Below are 12,001 nucleotides of genomic sequence, written 5' to 3' on the forward strand. Positions count from 1 at the left end.
TATGTGTTTTTGTGCTCAGACACCACCACACCACTGGGCACGTACTAAAGAAATGTTTGCTTAGTAAATAACAGTATTGCATGGTGGAATGTGATTCACCTTAATTTTTAGGTAAATCCGTCCTGAACACATTTCACACACTCCAGTTGGCCCTATTTTCTTTAAGTGACCAGGCATACTTGTGCAATTGAGAACCCCCTAAATTTAACAACTTAACTTCTGTATGCATACTGAGAAATGAATTCAGAACCTGTTAGGTGCAAGTGAAGAAATGAATGTTTGTATTTTTATGTTTGGAAATCCACACAAAATGGTGATTCTCTCTAGTATAGTGGCGTGGTCACTCTTACTTCCAAATCCTCGCCATCACTGCTCGTGTGTAAGTCACCCCTCCTTCATCCTTCGCTTCTATGGCAAACCTCCCCTTCGCGTCACATCTCCCATGCTCCTGGTTTCTCACTTTACAGTCATACTAAGGTAACATGCTCTGAAGTGTGACCAGGCTTATTTTTAAACTGCATCCCGGAGGCTGAGCTACTATGAAACATCAAGAATGGTGCTGCCCGCTATTAGACTGCAGCTCAGACCAAAATAGACGAGCGCCAGGCTCTTCACCCGGCCACCAACTATAATTAGCTCGTCTGCAGCTAGGAGGGAGACAAGCATTGCACTTCCACTCACGGACAGAAGATTCCACGCAGGTCTTTTCAGAGCCCCACTTTGTGGTTCGACCTCCCATGCTTTGCTACATTCATTGCTCCCATGCTTCTAAACAAATATCAGTATTCTGACCATGGAAATTGAGTTACGGATGCCCAAACTCGGCTCTTCCTCTGGGAATGTCCCTCCTAACAGCCTCTCTGCCACCACAGCCTGCTTAGGCGATGTGGTTGTGATTTGGGTATCCTCATGAATGAGGAGCAAGGACCTGCCATGTTCCCGCCTGGACCCGAGGCAGACAGTGAGGCGCCAGGGAACCACCATGCCTTACAAAGAACAAAATCCCAACGTACTTTCTTTGCTGTCGATATCCTGATATGTCTAGAAGGGTTTTCCGAGGGAAAGACCGAAAGAGCTTCTGCACCTGCTGTTTCCATGACAACAATCTTTTTTTCTGTGTCTCTGTAAATGCCTGCAAAAACAAACAGGACTTTTAAATGGTTGATGCAGCCTGACCCTAGAGGGGAAACATACAATTAATAAAGGACGACGCCAGCGTCGCCGCAGTAGCCTCTCCCCCCCCTGTTTCCAGCCTGGTCCAAACAGCAGTCAGCTTAAATTGGAGCCATCTGTGCTGAAGACTCCAGCTCGTTGGCATTGGGAGCACCTGGCTCAGGCATTAAGCTCTTGACCACCGTGTTTTCTGGCTGCATATCTGGAAGACCCCTGCCTGTCTTCCCGTCCAATGACTCCTTCCTGGACCCTATTTGCTAACCAAGGATGAGCTGCAAAATTGATTAGGTATTCTAGCGTTGCAGACTCCCTGCATTTTCATAATCAATGGAAATTCTAAGCCACTCCAAAAATCAATTGACTTGATGGTGTATGGTCACTCTGGAGGGGTCTTCAGGCCTTTAGAGGATGGCCACATTCTGTGGGGAGGGCTTTTCTCCTGAGAGTTCTAATTAAACAGCTCTGTACACTGTGAAGAACCTCAGTACACCTGAACTTCGCCTAGAGCCGAGGGAAGACAGTAGGCCTGATGGCTTCTCGAGTCGTTTAGTAAAATTTGGAGGGTAGGGAGACATTTTGCCCATTGTCCATAATACAAGTCTAGCTCATCGTCACCACAACACACATCTATATTGTTTATAGCAAACAGCACAAATCTATATCACGTTCCCCGTGATGGTCTTGGCACTCACCATAGCCCAGCGCCTCAAGTCTCTAATGCAGGAACTCCCAAATTCAAGTACATTAAAATCGCCCAAGGCAACTGTTGTTTGTAGATGACAGGGTCCTCTCTGATACCCCAAAGCATGACTGAATGAATAATCTAGAAGGTTTCCAGAAAACAGTTTCTAGAAAGTACCCTGGCAACTGTGTAGGTAGAGCACTGTGGACTCACAGTGTCCCGGAAGGATCCCATGTCATAGATGAGTCCCCTGCTAAGTTCCAGATCCGAGACTTGGGGTGCAGAGCGTGGGGAAACTATTTGGTTGGACTGGTTAGCACTAGGAGTGACAGAGAACACTCCCAAGGGTTTGTCAATAAGCCATGGAATCCTATAAGTTGTCATAAAGTATCACTTAGAGTAACAGACTATGTGCTTGCTTTCTATAAAGGTTTCTTGAAGATTGAAAAAAAGAATGATGACTTAATTTTCTCCTGAGAATGCTTAATCTTTCAGGGATTGTAAACCCCAGGGACCGCTGAGCATAGAAGCGAAAGGATTCCACTCAGCGGTGGAAACGCTGTCCTCAGCAGACAGAGCCCTTCTTCCTGGGTGACCTCAGCCACATGCCGCTGAGGATTTTCAAGGGGGTTTGCCCAAATCAAGGCCACAATAAGTTCCCGTGGTTTTGTGGCAGAGGCTCTGGTGGAAGGTGAGCGTGTGGCTCCCTGCATGGTAGTAAGGCCCCTGTGGTTGTGCGGCAGAGCCTCTGGTGAAGGTGAGCGTGTGGCTCTCCTCATAGTCCTCCTCATTTGTTGGTGATTATCATTGACTGCCCATTGATGCACAGATACTTATAACTGGACTCAAGGCTGAGACTGCTGCTTCATTAACAAAGGCAGGAAATGGGCTCTCTGATTTTGTTAGCTTATCCAGCTAAATGCAGAGAACACAAAATACAGCTTTGCTGGCCAAGAAGATTTGGGGAGGGAGGTTCACCCCAGTGAGTCTTAGGAAGGCAGATGGGTAGGGCTCAAATACGTGAATACATTCATATAAGCCCGCTCACCAAAGACTTAATGCTTTCTGGATGGGTGACACTCTCACACAAAAGAGCTCTGTGAGGATCAAATTCATTGGGAGTGGATACTAAAGATGTGCTTAAGCAAACAGTTCCACGCATGCTTCTTCCTAACGCCCTAACCAGGGGGCTTTGGTCACACAGATATACCCTGCAGAGTGGCATGTAAGTTCCTCAGTGATGACTTCAATAGCCCTGATAGCCCTAATCAAATGGTTTCATTGTCTTAGAACCACAAAACCCAGTTGCACTGGAGCTTGAAGAACAACTGAGTGTCCAAGTCACAAAGGAGTAAGAGGCTAGATGCTTTCCCAAGGACCACATTATGTTGATGGCATCTCTCATGGTGGCACATAGCATCTAAGTAGATACGGTGTGGACATCCTCATCCCCAGGACATTATCACATCCTTTGATGGGTACCAAGTGAGCAATTCTTCCCAGCTGGGAGGCATACAGCAAGTGAGCTGAAGGTAGTCACCTGCTTCCAGGGGCCTCTGAAGATGGAATGCTGGCTCTATAAGGTAGCACCCCTTTTTAAGGAACCTGTTAAAGGCCGCTGACTCATCCCAACCGCCTCTCCTGGCAGCTTAATACCCAAGAATCAGGCAGGGAAGGAAGATTCCCAGCCTGCGGACTTCCTGGACACTACCAGCTCAAGTCCTCTGCCTATAGCAGGCCCAGGCCAACTGTCTGGAAAGAGATGGCCACTCTGAATCCTGTACTTTACCACTGGGTAAAAAGTCTCAACAGGGAAAACAGCCCATGGCTGCAACAGCACTTTACCACAGTGAAGAAGGGAAGAGTAGTCTGCCTACTCGGGAAGCATAGTCTGAGGACTCAGGAATCAAAGCGAATTGGCACCAGAGGGAAAAGGCAGAACTTCCCTGTTCTTGCCTTTACATTAAGCACGTGGGCACTGCCAGAAAGGAAAAAGAGAAAAAGACAAAAAAGAAAAAAACCACAAGGCAGGGAGGGCACAAGGGTCGGGAGAAGGGCCAGGGTGGCACTGCAGGGCCAGGTTAGACCAATCCGGAGGTGTGTGCGCAGTTCCATGGAGGCAGCTAGACTCATTATTTGGTCTCATGGGTCTGAGTAACATGGGCTGAGGTGCAAAGCACCTTTTCTCCTCAACTTTAGAGGCCTCAGTGCTGAGAGTGGACACAGGGAAGAAATACAAGCCTAGCTCTTCTCCTGACCCACTTACCCAGTCCACCCACAAATGTCCTCCTCCAGGCAGAGCGTGGGATCCACCTGAACACCCATTGGTGTCAGTAGAAGTTGTGTCTTTTTTCTTAAAGATTTTTTTATTTTTAATTATGTGTGTGTGTGTGTGTGTGTGTTGGGGGATCTGCATGTTAGCACGTACACATTAGTGTGGGTGCCCATGGAGGCCAGGAGAGGGTGTGAGGTTCTCTGGAATTGGAATTACAGGTAACTGTGAACTGGCTAATGTGAGTATTGGGAACCCAGCTCAGATGCACTGCTCTTAAGCACTGAGCCATCTCTCCTGATTTAGAAGCCTCTAGCACAGTGCTAGGGCTGGACTTCTGGTCTACCACAGTGCTGGGACTGGACTTCTGGTCTATCACAGTGATAGGACTGGACTTCTGGTCTACCACAGTGCTAGGGCCAGATTTCTGGTCTATCACAGTGCTGGGACTGGACTTCTGGTCTATCACAGAGATAGGGTTGGACTTCTGGTCTACCACAGTGCTAGGACTGGACTTCTGGTCTATTACAGTGATAGAGCTGGACTTCTGGTCTACCACATTGCTAGGACTAGACTTCTGGTCTACCACAGTGCTGGGACTGGACTTCTGGTCTACCACATTGCTAGGGCTGGACTTCTGGTTTACCACCATGTTAGGGCTGGACTTCTAGTCTCAGCTTCGAGACAGTCCTTTCCGCTGCTTGATAGGAGGTGCCCTGGGTTCCAGTTCACCACTTTGAGTTCTGAGGCATGGAAGAGAACCTCACCAGAGGTCTTATCATCATGTATAATGAATGATATAATGACATTATAATGTCTAATGTCACCAATAGGCTCATGTGTTTGATGGAACTTTTGGTGCCAGCTGTGATGCTGCTTTGGAAAGTTGTAGAACCTTTATGAAGTGTGATTTCCTTGGTTCAAGTGAGAGCTGGGGGACAGGCTTCATGGGTCATAGACCCATGCCAGTTTTCACCTAACTTGTCTCTGCTTCCTGGTGTAGTACTGAGATAGAAACGGGGGCATCTCAGGCTCCTCACCTCCACCAACAGAAGCTGCTCTTACCTCACATACTTTTCCCACATGAGAAATGAAGTCTGGAAGTGTTTTTCTTCAGAAGTTTGATCACAGGAAGAGAAAAGTAACTTGTACACCTATTTTCCACTTATTTTCCCTAGCGCCCTCATGTCATAAGCCTCTTAGGCCAGTGGCTGTGCCTCGCTGCTTCCTAAAAGTGTACAGAATTCTTGCCTTCTCTTTTTTCTGTCTTTTTTTTCCCAAGACAAAAACAAGTGTAACATCAGGATTGCAAGAAGCAAAGGGTTAGTTGGGGCCCACAGGGTATTGTTTTGTCTTTTCCTGAAGGAAGGCCTTCCATATGAGCTTCAGTCATTGTCAGTCAGGCCTTGGTTGCTCTGGAGTTATTAGAGAAATCGTTGTTTTTGTTAAGCTAAAAGTCTAGGACTTTGGACTAACTCTTTCAGAGACTGCCGTGCCTGAGTGTACAACCTAGACAGCTGATTACTGTGCTCATGGTGGCAGAGGGCTCTGGCTGAGGCAAGGGGCTACAGGAGTTCATGCTGCCTAGAAAAGGTTCTATTAAGATGAGCACCTGGGAGAGCAGAGGTGATGGCTGGGGTGAACGTGAAGTCAATACGATGGTTCTGAAGCATCAGACCATAAGAAGGAAGGCTTCAAAAATGGCAAGAGACACTTGTGCCACTCAGAGATTGAGTGTGAAGGCAGCATGAAGCCAGACCTCTAGGCTGGGCATCTATTATCCTGAGGCCCATTGAACTCTTGGGGTTCTGACCATCTACAAGCCATCTCATCATCACATCAAACTCCAACAAAAGACTTCACGACCCTAGTTATCTGGCGTGGTATTTCCCCTAATCTAGGTTTTGCATCTATCACTCTTGGAGGCAGGGTACATGCAGAGCCAGTGATGGCTTGGGCTTAGTCCCAGCTGCCTTTCCCTGTGTATTACTGAGGAATTGCTACTGTCCTGCTCACAGCCAGGATTTGCTCAGGCTTTTACATGAAGGCAGAGTCTGTACCCTACCTGCCTCCATCTCCTTCCAAAGGTCAGATGGCAAATACAGCTCCTATAACAACCACAGATCCAGATGGTCCCAGCGGTCATCAGTATCTTCCCTGGTCACTTTCTTTTGTGTGCTTTCTCTCTCTTCCTGTCTCCCCCAGTTTCCCTCATTAAAAGACATAATGTGCGATCACACAGTGGGAAGAGGCTCTATGCGGTGAAGCTGGGTAGCAGTGCTGGGAGTTAGTCACCCCGGGCACGATCACTTATTATTCTTCTGGAGTTTGAGGTTCTTCCCAGGCATCCCCAGACATCGGTGTTCTCTGTCTGGTGAATTCCGATGCTGCGAGAACACACATGTATTGTTTTAGTCAGAGGTGGCCACAGCTGAGTTCTGGTTGAAGCTGTTATTAATGGCCACATACTTGTCAAGAACCAAGTTGCTGCAGACCAAAATGATCGCATCATGGAAACACTGACAAACCTCTCTAAGCAAGGAGTGAAACAAGTTTCAGTGAGTTGCTACTCACCTCATGAACGAGACACTTGTCTAAGAGCTGTAGATAGGAACTTATATTTTCCTCATCGGGTCTGGAGACCAGGAGCTGTGTGCACACTGTGGATTAAGAAAAGATGAATCAGAACAATTCATACTGTTCCAGCTTCGGGGCCCTGCCTCTTTCAGGACCAAGGCCTTCTGAGGAACGCATGCCCGTGATATTACATAAGGCTCACAGAAAACACAGGAGGCTCATCATTCCATTGAAGTCAAACACTCAGTTGCCACGGGAGCCCTCACCCCAGGAACCCCTTGGGTTTGTTCCTGTCATACCATTCTATATTAAGCCCTCAGACACAGGCCTGAAGTCAGGCACTCTGAGAGAAGAAACAGAGGTCTCAGGCTCTGCTTTTTGTAGGTGGTTCTGAGTGATGGAACTTCAAAAGCCTTCTGAGCCCTCTGCCACAGTGGGAGAGCAATCCCATTTTATGAATGAGCCCCACGGCCCTCTCCAGGTGGGAAGGCAGTGGCATTCGTGTGTGGAAGGAGGCTGGTGCCACATTGTGGCTGTGAAGCCTGCAGGCGTGCATGCAGCAGAATAAACCTGCCACTCAGTCATTTGCAGGGTTATTTCCTCACGCAACACACACATTCGTCCACATACGCCTTCACCTACACACTCAAGCCTGTGCCGGCAAAGACGGGGCAGCTCTGACTGCTCTTCCAAAGGTCCTGAGTTCAGTTCCCAGCAACCACATGGTGGCTCACAACCATCTGTAATAAGATCTGGCGCCTTCTTCTGGCCTACAGGCGTATATGCAGACAGAACATTGTATACATAATAAATAAATCTTTTAAAAAAAGAATAGACACACACACAGATTCTAAAGGCTCTGCAAGGACAACCCCACATTCAACAGGAGCCACCGCTTGAGATATCACAGATTGGCTGTTTAATATATGGTGCATGCCGAGCGTCAGTTGGGTTGCGGCTTCTCACACAATAGTTACAATGTCAGCTGAGGTCGTGTGAGGAGGTCGTGTGAGGGGTACCATCTCCTAGGGCTGAGCCCCACAGTGATCCCCTGTGTACAGGGATAGGAGGATGGAGCTCCTTCAGGTAGATTTGCTGTGCAGGTCTTTCCCAGGCCCCAGCAGAGCTGAGGGACGGGAAGGCTGAAAAGACCTGCTCTGGCCACCAGCTCAGACCCAGAGTTCAAAGGATTTAGGTCTCCCTAGAAGAGTTGTACCATAGGCGGGGTCCGTTTATCTACAAGGCCCAGGGATCCACTTCTGTGGGTGAAAAGGGGGGGGAGGCTCCCTCTTTATTTAAAGGAAAGTGCTGGCGTCCACCACACGTCTTCTCAATAACAAGAATGTCTTGTGAAGGATCTCAGAAGCCCCCTTCCAAAGCTGTGGCCGGAAAGGCCTAACCGCAGGGAAAGCAGAGAGTAGCGTAGGCAGGAAGGGTGGTGTGACCCACAGGGCCCACTTAGCTCTGTCCTGCCCCGAGGAGGCCACAGTCTGGCCACAGCTACCGTGCACAGGTCCAGCTCCAGGCTGTGTGAATCAGTGCCAGCCTTCCTCTTCTGCACCCCGGCGCTTACCAGGTGCCTATCATCAGGCAGGCCCCGTGTAGCCTGTGGCTATTAAAAGTGGCCCGATGGCACTAGGTTAATGGGGTTAACAGTCAGGCAAACAGATGGCTTCCGTGTAAGTGTCAACTGAGCTAAGATGAGGAGACCAAGGGGCTGTGAGGGTGGGGGAAGGGTACCTCGTGCAGCCCAGAGGCCCCGGTAGACTGCCTCAGGCACAGGAAGGCTCGGCTGTGGCCCTTAGAGGATGGGGAAGGAGAGCCAAGGTGAAGGAACCGGAGGGCGGGAAGGAGTGTTTCAGCCAAAGCTGACACATACAGACATGCAGTTGAGTATGGCTAGACTGAGGAGCGAGACCACAATCCTGCATCCACTCAGATGGATTCTTAGTGTCTCCTTCAGGCCAGCAGGGCCCTGCTCCAGACACAGGGAGCCCATGTGCCTCACCGGGTAGCAAGAGAACACAGACTTCTGGGAGCTCAGCCACAGAGGCTGCTGAAGTGTGGAATGGAGGTGGTGAGAGCAGCTGCCAAGTGAGCCTTTGAGTTTGGGCGCTACCAATGCCGCAAAGGGGAGCATCGTATGGAATTCAGCCATGCTCGGTCTCATGATAACCATGGGGCTGGAAGGTGGAGAAGCTGAGGGTTTCAAATCCCTAACTCACTCATCTTGGATTCCTTTTTCTGTGAAATGTGGCATTTGGGGTTCACCTAAGTCACCTAGGAGAACCACGGATATACTGGTCTCTGGTACACAGGAATTATCAAGTAACCCCAAGCCAACAGTCCAAGGCCGCCAGAGCATCCTGTGAGGTGGATGAAAGGGGAAGGGAGGATGTAAACCCAGGAGGCAGAATAAAACAGCTTTGTACTAAGAGTTGTCCGAGGAATGACCACTCTCTGACTGAATTACTAGGTGACTGGGAAGCCCCAGGCCTGGGGACTCGGTAGGTTGTGCCCCTGGGCTCTGGACCCAAGCTCTGGGGCTTCACCAATTCCTAGCCACTGCTGCTTTGGGGAAGGGGTCAGTGAGGGTTTTGTATCCTGAAGCATCTTTTTCTGTGTCTGTCCCACCTTCTTCCCTGAAGGTTCAAGGCCCAGTAGGTGCCGTACTGTAAGGGCTTAGCATGTCTAGAGAGGTCCACAGGCTGGAGCTGAGACCGCCCATAGAAAAACCCCCTGTTTTCTCTAGGGGGGTTAATACTGCTTACGGAGACAGAAAACTCTTTTAGCTCCCCCCAACCCTGTCCCATCCTCCAGGACTCTTGGTTTTGGCTAGGGCTCCCTAGAGAGAACAGTACCTTTTCCCATGACTCTTGTGAACTGCCCGGGGAGGTCCCCCTCCGGCAGAGGGGCGACAGCCAGCTCCCCATCGCAGCTGCTGAGCTGGGGTGGTTGCAGCCCCCCGCTGGCGCCGGCTGAAGCACTGGCGGTGGTGACACTGTTGGCCCCTGTGGCACCATCTTTGCCATCGGTGCTGGGGTTCTCCGGGCCCATCAGCGAAGGCTCGTGGCGGCGCGCCTCCGGAGTGGTACTGGGAGAGCGGTAGGCCTTGATGGGTGTCAGAATCATCTGATGCAGCTCCTGGAGGGGGATGCGCAGGCTGCCCCCTTCGATGATGTCCTGGGTTAGAGAGGGGACGGAAGTAAGTTCAGGCCCTCATCTCTACTCTCTGCTCCCACAGAACATGTATGTGATATGCGTGTGTCTAAGTGCACATCTGTAATCCCAGTGTTGGTGAGAGACAGGCTCCCTAAATGTCTGACCTAGCAGAACCAGTTAGCTCCGGGCTCAGTAAAAGATCCCATTTTTAAAAAATGAATAAAATAGAAGCCGGGCGGTGGTGACACACACCTTTAATCCCAGCACTCAGGAGGCAGAGGTAGGCAGATCTCTGTGAGTTCGAGGCCAGCCTGGTCTACAAGGGCTAATATTAGGATAGGCTCCAAAGCTACAGAGAAACTTTGTCTTGAAAAACCAAAAGAAAAAAAATGAATAAAATAAAGTGAGGAAGACACCTGATGTCAACTATCAACCTTTGTCCCAGTGTGCGTGCGCACATGCGTGCGCACATGTGCGTGCACACACACACACATACAAACACACACACACACAGATGCACACAGCTTGAGAACATACCCATTCATACACCACAAACATTAGTTACTTTATGCAAACATTTCTGTACTCTGGGCATTACTTATTAGAAGAAGAAATGAAAGTGGGTTCTGGTAGGGATGATGGGATTTGGACAAGTCCAGGTACTGGGTGGGGTCATCCTGGTGTGAAGGGTAGGATGGTCCCTCGTCACCACGTGGCTCCCAGCGCTTATCAGTTTGATTGGTTCTCTCTGGGACCTAGGAAGGACACTGCCTACCAGGGCTCTGACCACAACGAAGCACTTACTGTCCTGAGAGCCCAGATGAACAAGAATGTGATTTAAAAAGCTTGACACACAAAAGCCCAAAGCCCGGGTGGTGGTGGTGCACACCTTTAATCCCAGCACTTGGGAGGCAGAGGCAGGCGGATCTCTGTGAGTTCGAGACCAGCCTGGTCTACAAGAGCTAGTTCCAGGACAGGCTCCAAAACCACAGAGAAACCCTGTCTCGAAAAACCAAAAAAAAAAAAAAAAAAAAAAAAAAACAAAGAAAAATTCTCTCATCCAAGAAAATGGCTTGATGGTGTTAGTGAACGCAGACTTGAGGAACAAGAACACTTCTGACCCCAGCCTCTCCAGTCGGTGGACTGGACAAGGGAAAGTTGATGGACACAGGCATGGGGTGCTCCTCAGCTCTGAAAGACAGCAGACACTGGCAAGCCAAAGTCTTTCACTGGGGGACGGCTGCTCTTTGGGTGGGCTGTGTGTGTAGAAGTGAGGCGAGAATTGTCATTTGGCCTGGTTGCCACAAGTTTTACTTATGAAGGAAGTGAAATTCTAATCAGCTACTAGAAATATCCTAACCCTGCTCAGAGCCACGTATAGTCTAAACTGAAGAGAAAGACTACCTATCTCTGCTCCTCAACCCTTAGATTTCGGAAATGTGACTCTGTAAAGGGGAAGCAGGTGGGGCAAGCCAGGGGTCACATGTGATCTTGCCATGATGCCCCAGTGGCCAGTCACCAGGTTAGCAAATGTGTCTGAGACACTGTCAGTTGCCACAGAGCTCTTTCTGACTGTGTCACATGGTTCTGGACTTCATGGCCTACGTGGGAGATTTTGATTACACTAAGAGCGAAACCGATACAAATACACCTTAACTTTAGCTCTGATGTTCATCTTCTGTAGGGGCGGGAAAACAACCACAGCAAGAAACGAAACCACGAGAAACTAAGAAGATGGCTCAGTTGGTAAAGTGCTGGTTTTTTAACCTAAAGACGTGTGTGCAACCCCCAGAACTTACATAAAAAAATAAATAAAGTTGATTACTAATTTTCTGCTAAATCACCATACTGATTTCCACAGCGGTTGATGAAGAAAATGTGGTAATTTACACAATGGAGCACTACTCAGCAGTAAAAAGCAATGACATCTTTAAACTTGTAGGCAAATGAATTAGAAAAAACCATCCTGAGTGAGGTAACCCAGACCCAGAAGGACAAATACAATATGTACTTACTCAAAAGTGGATACCAGACATAAAACAATGACCAGTCTACAGTCCCACAACCTCAGAGAATCTAGAACCCTCTTTCGGAAGCAGATGGAAGCAGATGCAGAGATCCACAACTAACCACTG

General features: G+C 49.0%; 1 protein-coding gene across 3 annotated transcripts in view; it reads right to left on the bottom strand.

The window, feature by feature from the left end:
• Window positions 1-12,001, bottom strand: part of Samd4a (sterile alpha motif domain containing 4A) — a 224,541-nt gene that overhangs the window by 16,433 nt on the left and 196,107 nt on the right. For all 3 annotated transcript variants that reach the window (XM_057786802.1, XM_057786800.1, XM_057786801.1), the window contains 3 exons: window positions 9,566-9,887; window positions 6,702-6,787; window positions 1,014-1,132 (listed from right to left, as the gene is read on the bottom strand). In XM_057786802.1, coding sequence (XP_057642785.1) covers window positions 1,014-1,132; window positions 6,702-6,787; window positions 9,566-9,887 — 527 coding nt within the window. The remainder of the gene's footprint in view (window positions 1-1,013; window positions 1,133-6,701; window positions 6,788-9,565; window positions 9,888-12,001) is intronic.

The sequence above is a fragment of the Chionomys nivalis genome, chromosome 12 (assembly GCF_950005125.1).
Source record: "Chionomys nivalis chromosome 12, mChiNiv1.1, whole genome shotgun sequence".
NCBI classification, from domain to species: Eukaryota; Metazoa; Chordata; class Mammalia; order Rodentia; family Cricetidae; genus Chionomys; species Chionomys nivalis.